The sequence below is a fragment of the Notolabrus celidotus genome, chromosome 21 (genome assembly GCF_009762535.1).
Source record: "Notolabrus celidotus isolate fNotCel1 chromosome 21, fNotCel1.pri, whole genome shotgun sequence".
Taxonomy (NCBI): Eukaryota; Metazoa; Chordata; class Actinopteri; order Labriformes; family Labridae; genus Notolabrus; species Notolabrus celidotus.
In genome coordinates this window covers 3112562-3134541 of record NC_048292.1, presented here as the reverse complement: position 1 = coordinate 3134541, position 21980 = coordinate 3112562, and the positions used below count along the sequence as shown (strand labels likewise).

Genomic DNA, 21980 nt, shown 5'->3' with positions numbered 1-21980 from the left:
TTTTATTTTGGTGTTTTTCTCCTTTTTTACAAACAACTTTTAAAACTTGGTGACACCTGAAAGTTTTGTTGATCAGGCTCTACTACAGACTGCAAAAATAGACATATCCAAAACCTGTAGAGCTCCCCCTGGTGGCTGGCTGCAGTATAGGTCATAAAGCCTGCCTCTTCCATTATAACAGATGGAACAAGGGTCAAAGAAGTACATTTAAACACACATCAAATAATGGATCTGGATGTATTTAAGGCATTCTGCATCACTTTTTTTGTCTTCCAGGCTCATGATCATCCGCACCATCGTCCTCTGTTGTGTCCTCGCTTCTTGTCTCACATGAAGTCTCGTCCTGAGGACCTCAGACCTCCTCGCTTCCTGAGCTCCAGGTCCAGACTGCAGCCTCCGCCTACACAAACTCTCTCTGCCCTGAAGACCCAAACACTGGAGGGTGAGGCTTAAACACCTGTCTGCTTTCACACCATCGCCGCCCCGACGGGAGGAGAGCGCCGCCTCCTTTTACTCCTGCGCTCTCCTCATTAACACTCTCACTCCTCTTTTCTTCTTTTGCTGGAGCAGAGGAGGTGGAGGCCACCGGGCTCGTCGTTAGCTCTTAATCTCTCTCTGCGGTCCTGTTTGGTTAAGAGAAAATCTCCTCTCTGGTGAGGAAGTGCCCACAGCGCCGCCCTCCTGGTGGTCCTGGTGGAGGGGGTGAAAGAGCCCGAGGCCTGGAGACCTGCCGCTCCTTTCAGAGCCTGGCCTCTGATGTGAAGGCATTTTTTTCTCTGCACACACCTCACACCCCAGCAGGGCGCTGCTTTCACCATGCCCGGGTGTGTGTGTGTGTGTGTGTGTGTGAGTGTGTGTGTGTGTGTGTAGAGGAGGGGGGGGGGGGGGCATTTCTAATACTAATTATTCTACCATATGGTGGCCGCTCTCTCACAATCGCCCTTAACCCCGCAGTCTGAAGAAACGTGCTGCGCCCGACGCCGTGGCTTTGCGCTCTGACACGTCATTCATATGCACACACACACACACACCAGTTCGTGTGTGTGTGTGTGTGTGTAACAGATGGGAATGGCAGGGCATTGTAAGAGGAGGCTGTGCAGAAATGTGCTCTCCAGTGCTTTCTCTTTATTCCCTGTGCTGACTCCTCTCGGCAGCAGACCCCCAGGAAACAAGAGCAGATTGTCTGACACCCTCACCCCCCCCAAGTCACACACACACACACACACACACACACACACACACACACACACACCCTCTCAGTGGTCAACAAAAAGTAGGAGGAAAGAGAAAGGAAGGGGTGTGCAAAGACAGAGGGGGCAGAATGGAGAAGGCAAAGGGGAAATGGGCGGCGCTGGATGGAGTTGTTGTTTGTGTGGGAGAGTCCTGAAGGGATCAGAGGAAATGTTGAGGAGAAGAAAGAGTTGAGATAATGAGAGTGGTAGGAACAGAGAAGGATGGATGGAAAACAGAGCTGTGAGTGCTTTTGAACTGGGTTGGTCCTCTGTAGTCCTGAGTTGATTGATAAAGACATCATGAAGTCATTTATCAAAGTGAAGCTCCAAAGAGCTTCTCCTGCTTTTCAAATACGTCTTTTAGCTTATCTATAACTTTGTGAACTGAATGTCTTAAAGGTCGGACGGCTTCTTAGACCAACAAGTTGAATGTTTTTTCCCACTTTCAGATATTCCACAACTCCACTAGTATCAAAAAAAATAAACTCAGCCTTTATAATGTTAAAATCAAAAGTGAAGGCCATAATCATGAGGTCCAATGTCTTAATAATAAAACGGAGAAGTCAAAATTATGAGTTAAAAGAAAATTAAGTGTGACATAAAAGTTCAAATTATGAGATTAAAATTTAAAAAAGATTATATTTAAACATTTTAAATTATGAGATTGAAATAGTTAAAATTATTTGTTTAAAATGTGAAACTATTAGATTAAAATGGTTAAATTTATGTGATTAAAATTCATAAACTATGATTTTAAAATGGTTAAAATTATGTGATTACAATTTAAAAATTGTGAGATTAAAAGGTGAAAGTTATAGGATTTAAATGTCAAATTAAATATCATTAAAATATTATAATTATTTGATTAAAAGGTCGTAATTATCAGATAAAAATATAAATAATTGGATTAAAGTGTTGAAGTTATGAGATAATAATGTTTAAAGTTCTGAGATAAAAAATGTAAAATTACAAAGGTCAAAATAATGAGATTCATAAAGTTTGAAATTAAAAGGTCTTAATTATCATTTTCCTTTTTTTAAAGTCAGAAAATACTTCTATAGCATACGGTAATTTTTACCTTCTTATTCTTAGATCTAATCCTCATGAATCATCAAAGCTTGTGTTTATCCTGAATGTGACTCTTCAATTAAAGAACATTTCACATTTCTTGATTTAAAAATGCTTCACTTCTATGATTGATTGAAGCCTTTAATATGGTGATCACTGAAGAGGTCTTGTGAGAGTCCAAAACTCTCTAAAAGCCGTGACCCATTAAGGACACCTGTAACTGACCTGAAATACTCCCGCACAATAACGGTTGTGTGTTTACTCGCTCTCTGGCCTCAGGTCTGATTACTGTGGTGAATATTGAGTTTGGAAACAGGCAGCTGCTCCAGCAGGGCGATTTCTCGCTGCCTTTGTTCACGGGTCGACCCTCTCAGCAGGGGAACGACTGTTTGGATGGAGCGGAGTGGGAACGAGAATGTCACAAACAGACTCTGGCAGTTTTCAAAATGACCCACGCCGTGTTGGCCAATGAAAAACAGCCTTTGAAGAAGCCTGTGAGGAGTGAAAAGTGGCTTTATGTCTTTTATTTGAAGACAGTTTGGGTGAATTATGATGTTTATTTAAGGATTTGTTTGTTTTTGTGTCTCTTGAAGGTAACTTCACACTCGACCTGGACAGGAAAAGAAATATGCAGAATCATGTCGCAGGAAGGCGCTCTGCTGTTATCATCCCCTGTGTTCCACTTCCTGCTCCTCCACCATCATCCACCATTAATCCAACACCTCCCCTCGTAAACACCCCTGACACACGCCATCCAAACTCTGAGCCAGCATCTCCTGCCTCCCCTCGTCCTGCTCCAGAGGAGGAAGAAGAAGAAGAAGAAGAAGAAGAAGAAGGAGAAGAAGAAGAAGAAGAAGAAGAAGAAGAGAGGGAGAAACCACCACAGCCTGCTCGGATGTCCATCACTGAGTCAGACTTGAAGCTGGAGTTTGAACCTGCAGAGTTTGAACCTGCTGGACCGGATCCATCCTCCCCTCCAGCCTCTGTGGTCTCCCATGGGTCCCTCTCAGACTTCAGTCGACCTCCTTCCAGCATGTTCAGCCGCAGCACTGACCTCGCCAGTGGCAGGAGCAGCATCATGTCTGGTAAACCTCTACTGTCACAGTGGAATAAAAAGCATCAGCATCCCTCCTTTAGTATCGTCCAGAGATTAAGGATTGATATTTAAAGCTCCTGTGAAGTTTTTTAACTTCTTATGAATCACACTGAAGTTAACAAAGATGTCTTAATGTGATCTATGACCGTAAAAGATTGCAGGATGACATTTTAAATCTAAAAACATTACTTACACATGTTCTGGACAAGACGAGAGTTCCAGGTTTGTACACAGGGGGCGCTAAAATCACTGCAAACCAAAGTTACTTACAGTAGCTTTAATTAACTCAATACAATAACTTCTCATCACTCCTTTTAAAGATATTAACATAAAAAGGGACAAAGCAGATCTCTGTTTTTGAGTAATCTCATGTTTCTAATCCTGTAGATAAGATGAAGGAGAGAGATCTTGATTGGGAACTCTCAGTTGGATAATGTGATGAATAAAGCTGCCATCTTTCTCTGTTTTCTCAGACTTCAGGGACTCGGACCCAGAAGGCAGTGTTTGTTTATCACCGCTCTGTCCTCGTTCAGTGATGCAGTCACCTTCAGCTTTAACCATGAGAGCTACGACTACCTCTCCTCTCTGTGAGCGACCGTCTAGGCCTGATGAGCCCGATGAGCCTCTTTCACCTCGCCTAACGTCAGGTGTCCTTCCTCAGCCGGATGAACCGAGTGCAGAACTGACTGAGAGTCACCACCGAGCTGCTTCAACAGATCCTGCTTTCAACCCATGCACTGACTCCAACCCCGGCCTCACTGCCTTGGCTTTCCCCTCTGCTACCTGGTCCTCCTGCCCGAGCCCACAGAGGACGACTCCACCCAGACCAGACTCACGACAGAAGCTGACCCCGTCTGTATCCCTGACTCCACTGGAGTCTCATCGCTGGTCTGTCTTGCCTCCAATCTCTCCAGTCAGAGGTAAGAAGTGATCTCTGCAGGCTGCTCAGCTTCGCCCTGCACAGTCTTAGAGGCCTTATTGTCCCGAACACGGCTGGACATATAAGGTCAGGCAACACAGAGGAATCAAAACCCGCTTCTATAGTGACGCTCTGCCCCCATCAACACGTTATGAAAGCGTCTCTGTCCGCTTGTTTTTCTCCCCTCCCCCCAGCCCTTAATAAATATCGCAGAAAGCTTTTCTTTCTCTTCTAAATCAGCGATAGAAAGGAGGGCTTTTGATGAAAAGCTGGTACCGTTTGATTCCCCGTTCAAAAGGCGTGAGGCCCCAACAATAGAGGCCGGGGCGCCTACCTCGTGTGCCGTGCCTCTCAGCCGCGGCTCCCCCGTGCCTGGGCTATTCTCTGAGCTCTGAGAGGGAGACGTGTAGCCGATGGTCATAAATCCACACCGACCGCCGCTCGCTGACGGCAGAACACTGAGCCCGGCCGCCACAATAGAATACCTCCGCGGCTTTCCTGCGGCTGCTAATTTACCGTTCCCAATGGGGATAAAGGACAGGGCCAGTGACATCTGACTCCTCCGGGAACTTTATGAAAGAAAGCAAACAATGTGGAAATTGTGTAGGGATTTTCTCTTTTCTATCAGAGACATCTACTGTTCTCTGCGTGGTGCTGTACTGCAGGGAGGGAGGGGGGGGGCAGGCTGTATTGGAGCACGCTGTTCTCTTCATTGCAGACACAGAGCGAGTGTCACTGGTTCATTTATTTCTCTGCAGATGGAGGCGACTGAAGCTCAACGTGGCCTCAATGTGGCAGCATGGAAAGCTCAAAGGATAAGTCTGGTTACTCTCAGAGTTTAGGCCGTTGTTATGATAACGTTGTTGAACACAGATAAACCACTTTCTTTAAAATGTCGTAATAATCCGACACCGTGACGGAGACGACATTTAACCTGAAAGTTAGTCTTAAAACTTTACAGGAAGTTTACAGAAGAACGTTTTGGTCAAGTTTGGTCCACTTTGGGTCAGGAGGAAATATAAACTCTGGTTGTGTTTGAAGGCGACTAAATGAAACACAGTGTTAAAAGAGAGAGAGTCAACATAGCGACACACACAGTGAGGCAGAGACAGAAAGAGGCGGGGTGAGCCGGTGTGTATAAAGAGAAGAGAACTGGAGGACGTAGGGATGCAAGATGTGGGTTGAAAATAATGAATTGCTTGAAAAGGATTACCAGCTTTTCTTTTATTAACTTCTTTGTATTTTAAATGTGTAGTTTATGCACACAGGAGGGTAAAAGGGCTTCAGATTCTTTAAGAAAAGATGCATGAAAATATATTTATATTATTTTTATATTCATATTTTTATTATATTTACAAATATATTTATATGTATATATTAGGGGGCGCTGGTGGCTTAATATGCGTCCCACATACAGAGGCCATAGTCCTCGCAGAGGCTGCTGGTTCGATTCCCGGCTGCAACCATTCGCTGCATGCTCTCTCCCACTCTACTCCCCACACCCCCTGTCTATCTACAGCTATCCTATCAATAAAGGTTAAAAAATAAATTATTAATTAAAATATGTATATGTATATTATATTTCTAATAATTTTTATATTTATACTTATAATTATAATTATATTTATGATTATATTATATTTATATTACATTTATATTATTTCCAAATCCTTGATCTGCTACCTGGAGAAAGGTGCATCATCATGTGCTGTAAACTCAGGTTTTAGCTTTTGGTTGTCTCTGATAAATTGTCTGCAGTTCTTAAACACCTGTTGAATCAGCACTACAGCACTCACTGTTCCTTTGGTGCTTATGCTAGCTGCAGCTGCTGCTGCTTCAAATCTCCTCAATACATCTTTGTTGTTCTGATGACTTTTCACGTGACTTAAAGATCTATGGAGTTAAAACTTTCCTCCTCCTCTCTGAATACTTGCAGCACGTTTTCCAAAGTGCAATTATGCCCTCCTTTGAAACAGTGAAAACATCCACACCGGTGACGCCATTTTTACTCTCTCGACAGCTTGTTTGAGCCGTGCTTCTTCTCTCTACATGATTGCAATTTGCACACTACCACCTCTTGTGTGGGTTGTTTCTATGAGATAGAATTGTGCATCCCTAGCAGTTCATACAAAGACTTTAGGACCTCACTTTCTTGCCTTTTACATAAGTCTCTGCTGGCTTTAAAGGCAGATTCTGTAAATTCTCCACAGTGTGAAGCTTGTAAGTATGAAGAAATCCCTTTCCTGTGCTTCACCTTTCTGCACATGTGGTTATGCAAGTCTTATTTTGAAAGGGGTTTCACAAAGAGTAACTTATTTCCTGCACATTTTTTGGATTGATTAGTCATTTCTAAGTTTTCCAGATCTCAAATCTGGCTCTTTAGGACAATAATGCTCAGACTGATGGCTTCAACTGAAAAATATGGTCCAAGTTTTGTGAAAATGAATACACTGATATGCAGATCTGAGGTGAGGTGGTCTTCTCTGCAGCAGCATGTTTTTTAACCCTTGGTGGTGCACACTCTGTACATCGCTGCAGAGGCTGCTGGGAGTCTCTTCATCCCTCTCAGGCTTCTTTGACCCCCAGCAGGTTTTTTTCTCCTCAGAGCGACCCTGAGCTGACCCGTTTTCAGCAACATCTCCAGAGTGTAACTGTCCTCCACAATGAGGCCTGGCCCGACCTGGCCTCTCCACTCTGGGCCTTCTTAGCCCGGCTCTGTGACCAGGAAGAGAGAACCGCATGTGCACAGAGACGTCCTTGTGTGGCTCTAACGCTGTCATATCAAACTCTCTGACCCCTCACATCCACCCTTAACCTCTCCCAAAAACTCTCCCTGACTCGGAGCAGGCCCTCCTCCGCTGAGAGTGACAGCTGAGTTGACAGCAGCAGTATGCTTTGAAGTGTCGAGTCAAGTCCCTCCTTTGTCTCTGCGAGGAGAGCGCAGAGCTGCTCAAGTGCACAATGGTGCAGCGGTGTGTGCGTGCTGTTGTTCTCATACTTGACTGTGTGAGTGTGGCTTCATGTGTACGTTTGTACTTGTCCGTGTGGGCAGACGCGGAGGAGCTGAGTTTGCCTTTTCCTTTTAGAGCCTCTGTATATATTATCCTTTTGTCCGAGCCAAGCTGTTCTGCATCTCTAATGTGAGAAAAGCCTCCACAAGCCTCTTTCAGGACCACGACAGAAAACACACCACCCAGTGAAACAGTTTCTCTCCCTAATCCTCGGGTCTCTGACCCCGTCAGAGTGACACAGTTTTGTTTTGACGCTCTGAGAGGAGATAAGTAATTAGTGACAGTTTCTACCTTCCCTCTGAGTGAGGTTTTCTGTAATTAGAGCTTAAGGGGAGATTTTCCTGCCCTGTGTTTATTGAAGGTGAGATGAGACTGCTTTCACCCTGAGGTGCGACTGTGGTCCTCACACCTCGCCTCAGGGGCTGCAGTCATGGAGGTCCTGAGCTTTGACTCATCAGAGAATGAAACCTGGAAGCTTTTACCAACCCAAGAACAACACTGAGCTAGATCTACTGTCTGATAGCTGAGACAGGAACATGTCCTCCAGGAGCTTTCCTCTGGCTGTCTGCTCCTCATGCTTTCACATTTCATTGGCCAACAATCCAATCGACCTACGCCAGATTTACTGACATCACAGCAAAGGCAATCAATCAATCTTTATTTGTATAGCCCAAAATCACAACAAACGTTATCTTAAGACGATTTTACAAACAGAGCAGGTCTAGACCACTCCATGTCAAATTATGAACAGAGACCCAACACCAAGACAGGATAAGACTCAGTCTGATCTCATCTTAATCCACCATGAGCAGAGCACTTTGCAGCATTTAGCAAGTTACAGTGGCAAGGACAAATTCCGTTTCCGGCGCTGGAGAGGTCGGCAGCCGGTTGCAGCAGCTCCGAACCCTCTTTACCCTTTAACTCTATTTAACTTCTTTTTTCTTATTGAAACTTCTTTCTTGATTGTACTTATGTCTGGGTTGCTGTAACAACTGAATTTCCCCCCCGGGGGATCAATAAAGTAATATCTTATCTTATCTTATCTTAAACTTCCTTTAACAGGCAGAAACCTCCAGCAGGACCAGACTCATGTTAGACACACATCTGCTGAGACCGTGTTGGAGAGAGGAATAGAAGAGAATAAGAGATAGCGGGAGCAGTGACAGTGATGAGACGAGTAGCAGTATCTGTTGTCACTGTCCAGCACGTTCGTATCAGCTGGAGTCTGGAACGTCCGCAGCAGGAGGACATCTACGGCAGCTCAGAGGAACTTACGAGACAAGGGAGCTCAGGGACTCCAGAAAGGTCTATGGTTAGTAACTTTAATGGGACAGGAAGAGTTAAAGTAAGTGATGTCAGTTTCCCTGGCAGTCTAAGCCTATAGCAGCATAACTAAGAGCTGGTCCAAGCCTGATCCAGCTCTAACTATAAGCTTTATCAAAAAGGAAAGTTTGAAGCCTACTCTTAAAAGTAGAGAGGGTGTCTGCCTCCTGGATCCTGACTGGTAGATGATTCCAAAGGAGAGGGGCCTGATAGCTGAAGGTTCTACCTCCCATACTACTTTTAAAGACTTTAGATATGACCTGCAGGCCTGTATGTTTTCTCAAATGTTGAGGCGTTTTGGGAGGAAATCATTTCTGGTTTTCTGCCTACCATTAGAGAGAAATTCAAGAAGCTACCAGGCTGATACCAGGCTGATTGAGAAGTTTGGTTTGGTTTGGAAGGTGTGGAGCAAGTCTTTGCCCCAAGTGGACGGGTTTAAGTATCTCTGGGTCTTGTTCACGACCGTTGTGGCAAAGAGGGAGCTGAGCTGGAAGGCAAAGCTTTCAATTTACCAGTTGGTCTACTTTCCAACCCTCACCTATGATCATGAGCTGTGGGTCATGACTGAAAGAATAAGATCTCGGATACACGCAGCTGAAATAAGTTTCCTCTGAAGGGTGTCTGGGCTCAGCCTTAGAGAGAGGGTCAGGAGCTCGGACATCCGAAGGGAGCTTAAAGTAGAGCCGCTGCTCCTTCGCGTCGAAAAGAGTCAGCTGAGGTGGTTCGGGCATCTGATGAGGATCTCTCCTGGACGCCTCCCTTTAGAGGTGATCCGGGCACATCCAACGTGGAAGACCCAGAACTCGATGGAGGGATTATATCTCCCACCTGGTCTGGGATCACCTCGGGATTCCCCAGGAGGAGCTGGAAAGTGTTGCAGGGGAAAGGGATGTCTTGGTTGATCTGCTTGGGCTGTTGCCTCCGCGACCCGACCCTGGATGAGCGGAAGAAAATGGATGGATGGATGGAGTTTGGTTGGATGTCTGTAAACCTGTTGTGAAAAACAGAAAGCTCATTTCACAGGGGGGGACTCTGAGGCGGTTTTGGAAACTGCCTGCTACATCCTACCACGAAGAAGACAGATGTATTTCTTCTAAAACTCTGTAATATAACTTTTATTAATCGCCTCTTTTGCAGCGCTCATTTATTCCTCTCTGTTTTATCGTTATTAAAACACTTTCTCTGCTACTTCCAATCACGTGCTGATGAAACAACCTGCTGCGCCCACGTGTGTCATTAAAGTTACATCATCATCATCATCATCATCACCCACTCTGTGCCGTTGCAGGACGCTGTGCCACGGCGGCATCGCGGTACTCTGAGCTCAGCTGCAGCCAGTCTCGTGTGTTTGATGAACTGGAGGCCATCGCACCTCGATCCACATCCTGCCCCTCTCTGGACCAGACAGACGACTCCTCCTGCTGCTCTTCACCTGATACAGGTATGCAGAAATACATGCATCCAAACAATCACTGCAGATATCTTCACATGTGTGGTAGTGTTAACTTTCATGATGCATTTATTGTTTGTTGTTGTCCGAGTCTCTCCGTAGCTTCCCGTAATCTCTCAATTAGTCACGCTCTCCTTCCTCTGAGACGCTGCCTCTTACAGACCGGGACGTTCTTATCTGAGCGCTCACCGTGTCGGGTCTTTGTATCAGCCCCGTGTTGGCCAACAAAAGCAGAGTAAACGCAATGTGTGTGTGCATGCCTGTGTAAGATAGCGTGTGTGTGTGCTGGAGGTGCTTCAGTGAGCCACTGAGAGAGACATTAGCCAATGAAGACTTCCTCCACCTCCCTCATAGCCTGCTAATCCCTGACAAGGTGTTTAACCTGCTTGCTTGACCCGGACCTCCATGTGACCCCGATGACCTTTGCCCCGAGGATGTGGAAGGATCAGGGCAACCGCTGCAATGAAAACCACAGAGTGATAAAATCAACCCAAGAGCTCAAAACAAACTCTTACAGACATGACTCTGTAGTGGAAGTCACTGTATTTAAAACCAGACATGACTCTATAGTGGAAGTCACTGCATTAAAAACAGACATGACTCTATAGTGGAAGTCACTGCATTAAACACAGACATGACTCTGTAGTGGAAGTCACTGCATTAAAAACAGACATGACTCTGTAGTGGAAGTCACTGCATTTAAAAACAGACATGACTCTGTAGTGGAAGTCACTGCATTAAAAACAGACATGACTCTGTAGTGGAAATCACTGCATTAGAAACAGACATGACTCTGTAGTTGAACTGCATGGTTTCAGAAACACTTCTAAAAACGATTGTCTGTGAGAATAGTTCACTGCTTTATCCACAAAGTGAGGTTAAAACTGAACCATGCTAAGAGGAAACCGTATGATTCACCACATGTGTGTGTGAAGTTTGCTTCATTTAAAGGTGTGTCAACGTCAAAGCCCCGAGGGGACGGAGAGCTGAAGGAGGACAGAAATGTCAACATCAATAATCCTGCAGAAGTCCCGTTCACCTCGTCTAACGTTACCTTGAATAGAACAAATAAGCAGGATCATGTTTGAAGTTGAACCTGAACTAAAAGGTTCAGCTTTGTGTCAGTTTCACCTTCAAAGAGGCCGATGATGGGATGATGGGATGATGGGATGATGGGCCATGATAGCGTTACTGATCATGGCATTGGAGGGACTGTTTTTTCTTAGCTGTATAAAAAAGCAGTTTTTAAATTTAGAAAATCTTCTTTAAAACAGTTTTTTGTGGAATAATGCATCATAAACGGGTGGTTATGCAAATTGGAACCTTGACAAGGTGAACAGAAGAAGGGCTCTTTAGTCTGGATTTGAATAGAACACCACCTCTTGGTCTTTTGTGCTCCAGTTTGTGCTTCAGATAGCATTTGTTGTGCTATATAAATATAGATTAACACCTGGGATAGGCTCCAAACCATGTGAATGGACCCGAATGGAAAAAGTTGGTACAGATTATTGATGGATAAATGGAGGGGATTTATTCTAAGGATAGGACAGCGGTCCTCTGTGGTCCTGAATTAGGATATAAATTGTGGATTCAAGGGTTTGAAATAAGTTTCGGAGGGATTGTTTTTCTTAACCTTATAATAAAGCAGTTTTTAAATCAAGAAAATCTTCTTTAAATCTGTTTGTTGTGGGATAATGCATCATAAACAGGTGGTTATGCAAATTGGAACCTTGACACGGTGAGCAGGTGAAGGGCTCTTTAGTCTGGATTTGAATAATACACCACCCTTTGGTCTTTCATGACATAAAATACTCCTCTTTCCTCAACCTTTCTTGTAAAATCTTGTATCTTGTGGCGTGTGTCTCTGCTCTTCTCTCCTCCTGACTCTGAGTGGGTGGTAACGAATGCGTCCGCCGCCTTAATCACAAGCTTAGTCATCCGTTATCTGCCACCTTGTTTGCCGAGTGTCTTTCGATCTGGTGGCTACTCTTGGCTAATTGTGGGCTAACACCGGCCTAACTGAAAGTGTGTCCGCTCACGTTACGTTACAGCCACAGTTATCCCTGGGATTTCCTCTCAACGACTCCTTCATTTATCAGCCTGGGCAACAGTTCCTTTTTCCTCACCTGAGGGATTACTTTACAGAGCGTCAGCACACCTTCAGACACCCACCCACACACACACACACACACACACACACACACACACACACACACACACACACACATGTCACATCCCAACTGAAACACTCAGAAGGAGGAAGAGTGTGTGTGGAAGCAGATTGGACTTATTGCATCACTTAATTTAATGTAAAAGAAACTGAAAACTTCCTCTCTTTGAAAATTATTCCAACTTAAAGTGGATCTGAGGCTTTTTTAAGATGTTGCAGAGAAAGTGTGTGTGTCAGGCGCGTGTGTGTGTGTGTCCCAGGATACCTGCAGCAGAGCGTGTTGTGTGAAATCCCCTCGGAGAGGAATGGCAGCTCCACACCCAGCCAGCGTGGGTCGGGGATTTGCATGGGCATCGAGCCACACTGTCACTGATCCGCTTTTAATTGGGTGTGACGATGAGAACTTTGGAGCCTGAGGGGGGCGTGGAGGGTGGAGGGGTGGTGGTGGAGGGGGTGAGTTGTCGGGGGTGGGGGTATTAGGGGTTGTGTGGAGAGAAAGCATCATTTACAGTAATTCCTGATCCAGTCCAACAAGTCGTTCAAGTCCTCTTCGTGTCGTGCTTTTCAAAGGTCAACAGCTGAAACTAAACTCTCCAACATGAACGGATGAAGCGTTTAAAGCCTGGTTTAAAGTTGTTGTTGTGGTCTCTCTCTGTATTTGTTTTTTTCTGCCTTTATTTGCACACCACATGTGTTTGCATACCTGTCCTCCACACATGTAATTACTGTGTCCCAGGTGGTCTCCGCTTTTCAGTTTCTTCTTGTTTTCATTTGCCCTGTTGGGATGTAATTTTCCATACGTGCCGTTTTCTGAGCAACTTCCTGGTTGTTTTTGTCTCGTCCTGCAGAGTCTTTTTTTAGTCTTTGTGGTCTAAAAGCTCCTGCAGGGAGTAAATTGGTCCACACCATGGACTGCATAAAACTGCTTAGTTTCAGTGGTGTCATTCAGGCATTTTGAAGCCTGATGATGGCTGCATTACTGCTTTAGGACTGATATGCATGCAGATACAAATAGAGACTCCTTCCAGTGCGCTGCATTTAACTCATCCATTAATGTTTATTTTCTAAGATTATTCTTTAGGGGGTTTGATTTATTTCGAGGTCTGTAGGGTGGAGCTTTTATTTTCTTTCTTTCTTTTTTAAAAACAATTGAGGCATTCTTTTTTTATTATTATTATAAGTATTTTAATTTTATTATTATTTTATATTTTATTATTTTTATATATTTTATTATTATTATTTATTTCCATTATTATTGTTATTATTAGTATTAATATTATTATTATTATTATTATTATTATTATTATTATTATTATTAATATTATTATTATTATTTAATATATTTTTGTGAAGATTTTACTCCTTTATTTATATAGAAAAGGACAGTTGGGAAATTGGGAGAGATTGGGGGAATAACATGCGGCTGTGGAAAGAGGCTGCAGGCTGGAATCGAATCCTGGCAGTCCGAAATATGGGTGCGCAACTTTACCATCAGGCTAAACCTGCGCCCCAGCTGAGTTCTCTGTGTGGACTTTGAATGTTCTCCTTGTGCTCTCCAGGTATACAGCTTCCTTGCTTAATTGGTCAATCTAAATTTACCATAAGTGTGTGTGCATGCATGGTTGTTTGTCTCTATGTGATCCCTTACTCTCGCCGTGTGACAGTTGGACTCGGCTCCAGCCCCCAGCATGGACCCGGATAGGAAAAGTTGTATAGATGATAGATGGATGGGAAATCTTGGATTTTAGAGTTTGAAAGGTTTCCCTCATTGGAGGGTCAGATAACTCTTAGAGACAGGGTAAGATGTAATGTCAGGCCCAGAGATTATGCATCGTATCAGACTTAAGAACGGCTTCGAGGGTTCCTCAGGAGGAGCTGGATCATTGCTTGGGACCCTGACATTCCTGGTTTCTGGATGTTGCTGCAGGAAATTGATGCATACACAGATTGTTTCTGGATAAAGATAAAACATCTTATCTTGTTATCAGCTGTTTAACGTCTTTATCGATCTATTTAGTTCACATCTTTAAAAAAGAACCTGTGTTACATGAGTTGCATGGTTTATTTTAATGTACTGATGCCCTGTATGATGCTGCAGTAAAACAAACTTTAATGTTTCCCCATGCAGAGCTCTCGCCCGGCCTTGCAGCACTGACGGTGGGCTGTGACTCAGGGAACCTGGGTTCCATCTCCCGGGTCCAGCTGCTCCTCCTCAACAGAAACGACCCTGACACGGCGCCGAGTCCCTTCACACATGATGACGACCTCTTTGAAGAGGAGGACTGGTCTGATCTGAGGATGGAAGATGACCCAGAACTGACATCAGCAGGTACAACCCTCTGGTTAAGAAGCTGTGTTAGCAAATTAAGGAGCATTTTTGCACACTGAAGCATAATAGAGCTCAAAACCTTGTGAAATAAACACTTTTAAACTCCCAAATCAACCATTTTAAGTTTGAAGATTCATCTGAGTTTACAGGAAGGAGAGAAAAGTAAACATATCTGATGTCCTTCCATCTTAAAAACCTTTAATGATACACATAAAAACTCCCTGTGAAGCTGTCTCCATGTGTCAGAGAGGCGAGGTAAATATAAAGTATTTTAGAGGAAGTAAAGCTTACATGTCTTTCAGTAAAGTAACAAACTCAGTTTAATACCAGGATTAAATTTAATCCAGCAGAAGTTACATGATGAGGTTGACACAAGCTGCGTGTTAACGTCAGGTGGAAACTGAGCCAAAAGAGGAAGTTACTTTCCATCCATTGAAACGTCATCAACGAGCCTCTGAAATATCTGTGATTCATTTCTGATCTTTTGAAATCTGCATCAACGCGTGAGCTCTCAGAAAACAAACAACGCTGACTGACAAGCAATCTCAGTTATCAGAGTGTAAACCTGCTGTGACAAATTCTTCTGACAGTTTGAAGCAGATCGTTTGATAAGCAGAAACCGTCACTTTAATAACAGGGAGCAGTCAGACAGGTGTGTCCCTGTGTTTGAGGAGAAAACACACACATGACCAGACGGGGGGGAAAAACACGACTCTGTAGGTGTGTGTCCTCGGCCTCTACGTCTCGGCCGGCCTTGAGGGTAAGCGACACCTTTATGGCTTCGAGCGGCTTTTTCTTTTAACGAGCCGTGATACCACCTCTCATCTGCTCCCAGGCATGCCGCTGCGAGCTTTAACTGAAGGTGTGGTCGCCCCGCAGAGGAAGGTTTATAGGGATATCAGGATGTGCCATATTAATAAAGATCAAACCGCTAGTGGATCATTAACAGGGAAAGTCCGACTGAGATAGCGGGAGATACTTCGAACCAAGCGCTGAATACATAACAGTGGATAAGAGAGGTGTGCAGGGAAGTCACTCAGTCCAGAGCTTGCTGTTTATTGGCTGATAACACGTCGCAGACTGAGATAAACACTGAAGACGTTTAAAGCTCCAGAAAAATCCCTGAACTCAACTCTGAATTTAAAAGTTAGTTTCTCCAGATTTATGAACATTTGTACCAAAAAGAGTCACAAAAACATCTCACTGCAAAACTCCTTCTGCTTATTTGAGGTGCATGCATAAGTGTTGTCTGCCCAAAGTGCAGCTTACTCACTGCTGCAGTCAAACAGGTTTTAAAGCAGACAATCCTCAAGAGTGTTGGGATGCAAAAATCATGCAATAATTTTTTTATGCATGTACAATTTATTTTAAAATTAAACCACCTTGATTTCTTGCCTCTGCACACCTTACAAACTGATGCCTGAGGTGTGCATGAATGTCAAGTTTTCAGCATCAAAGTCCAAGCTTTTCAGATGCTGTAGGAGCTCATATTTTCCAATGTGGGGGCCTTCTTTAGAGTCAGAATTCACTTTAAGGTGAAGACTTTTAAAATATTGTTAAAATCTTAACAGGTGTTGAAAATGTGGGAAAGCCCACACATGACTACAAGAGCATAATTCTGCATCTAATGTAACCATAGCATACAGTGTAGATCTGTGTATTTCTACTCCTACATAGAAGTCTAAGCACGTAGCCTGGTGTGCACAAAAATGTAACTACAAGTCGAAATGATGCAGACCTCAAGCCCTGTGATTGTTCCATCTTATATCCTGCTAGTTCAACATTTCCCTTGTTAATATACATCGGCTATATATTCCATCTCCTTCGGCGTCTCCTCTCTTCTCTTCTTTGCAGTAGTTTCAGCTTGATCAACTGCTGCTCAACATTCATCAGCTCAAACTCCAACCTCATAATCTCATATAATAAGCTCATTAAGTGTCCCCATGGTTTCCTGTGCACACAAACAAACAGAGGATGTAGCAGGATCGGAAAGTGATGATATGACTTGCATGGGAATCACATTGCTAACTAGTGTTTGGGTGGAGTATTGCACAGCAGTGCAGTCACTTCAATGCACAAAGTCATCAAAAGTCATCAAAAATCCTGCTAGCATAGTATGTTAAAATTATAAGTGAATTAGGGTTAAAATCAGCTCAGTTATCTTGTAATGTGTACCCCGCTTTAAATATCCTTTCTCCCAGACATGCAAGAAAAGAACAGAAAAAAGAAAGGAGGAAAGAAAATAAAGTGACTCTCTGTGTTTGGAAATATGTTAGAATGTAACTTCAAACTTTCAGTTTGTGTCAATTTTGGCACCCCCTGTGGACAAAGGGGTGTACCTCATCTCTGATGTCCTTCTCCTTTTAAGAAGAATCTCATCCTGGCATCTTTGAACAGACAAATGTATCACTCATTGAATATTTGCTGAGGAACAAGTCTGTTTCTTCAACTGAAACCTGACATCAAACACTGAAAATTACAATGTAGGAGAAGTCAGTGTTTGCTTGTTTGCTTTTGCAGGTCATAAAAAGTCATCACAGTTATTTTCAGTCTGTTTCATCACCAGTTAAAACTCAAGTTTGGACCACGTTGTGCCTCTTTACTCTAAACATGATATTGGAACAACATTCAAAGTCCTCTGACATTTTTGTCTAAAGAAATCACAAAACACAGATCACATTAAACAGAATCAGTTCAGATATCAGCTGAGGATAAAAATGAGAACAGGTACTTTCTTAGAACTTGGCTCTGCACCAGCTCAGAGCAAAAATAAACCATGTTCTTTTTTTCATGATCCATGTCACTGATGTTTACACGCAGAGTAAATCAGTCTGAGTCTTTTCTCCAGAACAATGTTAGCACCTGGCACGCTCCTGCAGACAGGTGCTCGTCTGGGGTTTTGTTGCTCCATTTTTTCCCTTTATTTGCTCAGAGATTAAGAGCCATAATTGGAACTAATACTCTACATTACTCATATCTGTGCACACACACTCCAGCACAAAGGACAAGTGCATGGAAGCGTGCGCCCAGAGGCTAACACTTATGTACACACATGCACTGACTGCCGCACACGCCTGCCTGCCTGCCTTGCCTGCACCACAACTCCAAACACACACTGGCTTCCTCTTCTTTGGCTTGACGCTGTGCCCTGTGTGGGTTCTTTTTTTTTTCAGGTGTCTCGAGGCCCCTCACAGCTGGCAGCGACTCTGAAAGGTGTGACTCTGCAGGGAAAGTCCAGGAAAACAAATCAGTGAGTGCCGCTGTCCCTTCTGAAACACTCCTCTCTCTCTCTCTCTCTCTCTCTCTCTCTCTCTCTCTCTCTCTCTCTCTCTCTCTCTCTCTCTCTCTCTCTCTCTTCTCTCTCTCTCTCTCTCTCTCTCTACCCCCCTCCTCCGTTCATCTATCAGATTTCCTCTAAAGGCAGGACTGTGAGCAAACACTAGCCCTCTAAAAAATCAACTCCTCTCTGACAATAACCCTGAACCTGGCTCACACAGAGCCCCTCCCACACAAAGACCCCCTTTTGCAAACTTAAACTGGCGTGCATTTATAACTGTCATTCCAGTAAAACGAGCCAAATTGTTGTTGATAATTGAGACACAATATAACAGAGGGCACGCGGCGTGCAGCAGGTGTGTGGTTAATCAGTCACGGCTGCAGGAGGGGGGCGGGAGCAGGGGGGGCAGGGGGGCCTGACTGTACAAGAGGAGGCAGGCTTTTACACCAGCTCATTGCTCTGCTGCAGGGGGGGGTACGCTCGGCTAAACGCCCGACACGCTGGGATTCTTTTAGAGGATGCACCAGCTCCAGGATCAGACTGGGGGTTTGGGGGGTTGAGGGGTCAGGGGGGTAAACAGGGCTTGTGCATGCTGGGCTGCAGTGGAATGGACGCAGGTGCTCCACGTGATCTACGATTAATCTCCCCTTTATGACGGATGAGAGAGAGCCCCTGAAAAGCATGAATGAGACTCATAAGCCCCCTGCAATTATGCCAAACCACAATGACGAGCTGGAGTGCCCAGGGCAGGATTCATACGACTATTTGCATAATGCACCTCACAGAAGCAAGATTACACACCGAGGATCATTTATAAAGAAGAGAAAATATTTAACCTCTGTGTGTTTGGAGCTGCAGAGAGGGAGGAGCTCTGGGTTTGGGTTAGGGATGTTAAGATCAATGAAATTCCTCTTTTAAAGGTTTGCACAGTTTTCTTTCAACAATGAAGGAATACTTTTACACTTTTCAAACTTTCTCAAATACTTCGAGTTACAAACTTTTTATGTCAAAGATCCTTAAAGTGACAGAAACTTAACCACAGTCCTGATTTTCTCTGCATCCTCAAAGATCTTGTCCCAGCAGTTTCTCAATTGATCGGATTTTTGCTCCTAGATGTGTTTTTACCTGCATTCGTCTGAAACCCTCGTCCAAAAAAGTCACTATCTCTATCATCGTCTAACTTCTTGATGAATTAAAGTTCAGATAAACATTTTCAGGGATCAATGCGGTACATATATCCTGAGGATTAAACACGGACTACCCTGAGACCCGAGAATCAGGTAACATTTAAACGACTCCAAAAGAGTTAACGAAATATAAGAAACATATATAATCTCAATATTTATCTGAAAATGAACTTCATAAGGTGATTCTTGTTAAAGAAACCAGTGTTAATGGCCCTAATGAAGCTGTTTTGTGAGATCTAAAAGAGTTAATCTAAAACTTGAAGTCCTGAGGATGTGAATAATAAATGTAGAGTCAATGATAAAGTCTTAATCTGCTACAACAACAATTAGAGGTTCTCGTGAACTCCTACGGACTCTCAGTGGACCCCAGACTTCACTCTTTGAGCTCCTGTTGTAGATTTTTATCTAAAGAAAGTTTAATAAAAGTCCAGTCAAGTTTCAGGAGTTGTGTTGTTGCAGCAGCATCGCCAGGCAAGTTGCAGAAAGCCACTGACAGCAGACAGGACTGTGACTCAGCAGATAAACGTGTTAACTAAAGGAATTTAAAAGGTGTTGGTGAGCAATTTTTATTACCGTTCAGACAAAGTCAACTAGATTTTTGCCTGTTTTTAGTCCCTATGCTAAGCTAAGCTAATGTGCTTAACTTCTTGTTTACTGTAACGAAAAAGAAGCAATTCTAGAGACTGTTTATTGGAATTCTGTCGTTCCTGTACATGGAAAGGAAAAGGAGAGAAACTGCTTATGATGCAAACTTTTGACATCCTTTTCAAAAACAGCATCCCCTCTGTCCAGAGTAAAATGGGAGAGGCTTATCCCGTGAAAATGTTGACATCACAGCCCCATTTGCACATCCATGTTACATTAACTCATACTCACCACTATATTGAAGAACATCTGTATGCTCAGACACTTGAGGGCAGGGCGTGCACACTGCAGCAGCTTTAGTCATCTTTGAAGATTAACGTGCACACGGGTGGTTTTCACAACATGAACCCAAAGAAAAGATTTCTCTGTTTTCAACAACAGCACTGAAAGTTCATTCAGTCTCATTACTCCCATTTCAGCTTCTTAAAATAAGAACCCTGAGATTTATCCTCCGCTCTTATTGTTGTTTTCTTTATCGTACCTTGAAACGTTGATTGTAGTCCCTCAGGTTTTTTTAGTTTCTGATCAGCAAAGATGAATCAAAATGAGAACACTTTGTGTGATTCACAACATTTATATGACCTTTAACCCTCAACACAGTAGAGTGACATTACAGCAGTGTTAAAACATGAGGCCAGAGTGGTGGTGGTCTACCTTTGTCTCACTGTGTTTGTTTCTTGTTCAGGATCTCTCTGACGGAGAAACCGGCTCACCGTCTTCTTGGATCATCGACCCGAGTCCATCATGTCACATGTTCAGATCTCCTCCCTGTAAGTCCAGTCACAGTTCTCTATCTTTTACATCTACCTATGAAATATTATTGTCCTCTGTTCTTCACCTCTGTGTTGAAGCTCTCTCTCTCTCTCTCTTAAGAGCCGATAACAACAATACTTAATCAATACAAGAGCCCGTCTTCACCATTAGCGTCTGATCCGGTAAAAGCCCACTCAGTCCCCGTCAGCTCTGCTCTATTAGGAGCCATTGTCTCCTCACTGTCAGCGCCGTGTTTAGCCTTCTCTCGTCTCCGGTACACTTAAGCTCGATAATCCTTGCGAGGGCCAGCTGCCTCAGAGTATCACCTTCACCTGTGTGGCCGGCTTGTGTACCTTCGTGAGGGATGGTACTGTAAGGACCACAAACACTGGAAAGCTGGCAGCGACGGCAGGAAAAGGTCAGGAGAGCTGTCGGCACATGGAGACACAGAGTGTTTTACCCTTTTCATCTTTGTTTGTGCACGCACGGCGATCCTGCTCTGAGTTTCTTCTGGCCTGTGACTCACTCGTCCAGAATCAGTCAGTGTTCTTCGACTCTAATGGTCCATGGGATGCTGATTCAAAGAGGACGTCGCAAATGCATCCATCATGGCAGAGATTGATACGTCTGTCTGAGGGCCGAGCTGCAGCTAACCGTGCAGATCACAGACAGGGCGATGTGTCTTTGTGATTCTGCATAGGCAAAGTCAAGTGACAAAAACTGTCACACATGATGGCACTCAGTGTTTTAAGTGTTCTTGATGCGGTGCAAGACAAACAGGAGGGAAGAGAGCCTGCAAGTGAGATCAGGAAGGCAACTCACCTGCAGACTATCCTCCTGGTCAGGCCTGGGGTTTCCAAACTTCATAGTCCATGACCCCCAAAACAACATCACCAGACACTAGAGACCTCCGTTGTCCTGAGGTGGGTCTTAAATGTTGCTCTCAGCTGCACGCAAGAACTTGGAACTATAAGCAGCATGAGGTCCTCGGGTCTTGTGGCAACAACGTAAAGAAGAAAACTGATGATGTTATTCTATTTGCATGATTTTATCTCAATTTAGCTTCAATTTTGGAGATATTTTACAACAATGGATAAAATATGCAATCTTAGATCATATTAAACATCTCGCAACCACATCCATCTGTGTTTCATGACCCCCACTTGAGGAACCACTGATTTACCCGGTACTTCCACCAGATCTGTGTCTGGTCCGCCTTAGTTGAGATTGATGCATCGTGCTCCGGCATCCGGCAAAAATAAAGGTCTTGAGTATCTGATCCGGAGGGCTCCAACCTGCTTGATCAGTGGCACACTCGGAACGCAACGGAGCGGATCCAGTGGAAGTTAACACATTGACTAGGATAGAAACTGATCAGATACGGTGCCGGATCGGAGACAGACCGGACACAGATCCAGTTAGGCCGCAGGATTTCCCTCTGCCCACCATCTTAAACTTTCAGCCCAAAAAATCCACCTGCAGGCTCCAGATGTAGAGGGTTTAAGATATGATGTCATCAC

At 44.0% G+C, this 21980-nt stretch overlaps 1 protein-coding gene across 7 annotated transcripts in view; it reads left to right on the top strand.

The window, feature by feature from the left end:
• LOC117805035 (pollen-specific leucine-rich repeat extensin-like protein 2) overlaps positions 1-21980 on the top strand; it is an 87574-nt gene that overhangs the window by 30103 nt on the left and 35491 nt on the right. For 4 of the 7 annotated variants that reach the window (XM_034673582.1, XM_034673584.1, XM_034673583.1 and 1 more), the window contains 7 exons: positions 277-442; positions 2894-3385; positions 3870-4316; positions 9938-10090; positions 14398-14598; positions 17772-17848; positions 20393-20477. In XM_034673582.1, the coding sequence (XP_034529473.1) occupies positions 331-442; positions 2894-3385; positions 3870-4316; positions 9938-10090; positions 14398-14598; positions 17772-17848; positions 20393-20477 (1567 nt within the window). In that variant the 5' untranslated portion in view covers positions 277-330. The remainder of the gene's footprint in view (positions 1-276; positions 443-2893; positions 3386-3869; positions 4317-9937; positions 10091-14397; positions 14599-17771; positions 17849-20392; positions 20478-21980) is intronic. The other 3 variants (XM_034673587.1, XM_034673586.1, XM_034673588.1) reach the window with 3 other exon arrangements.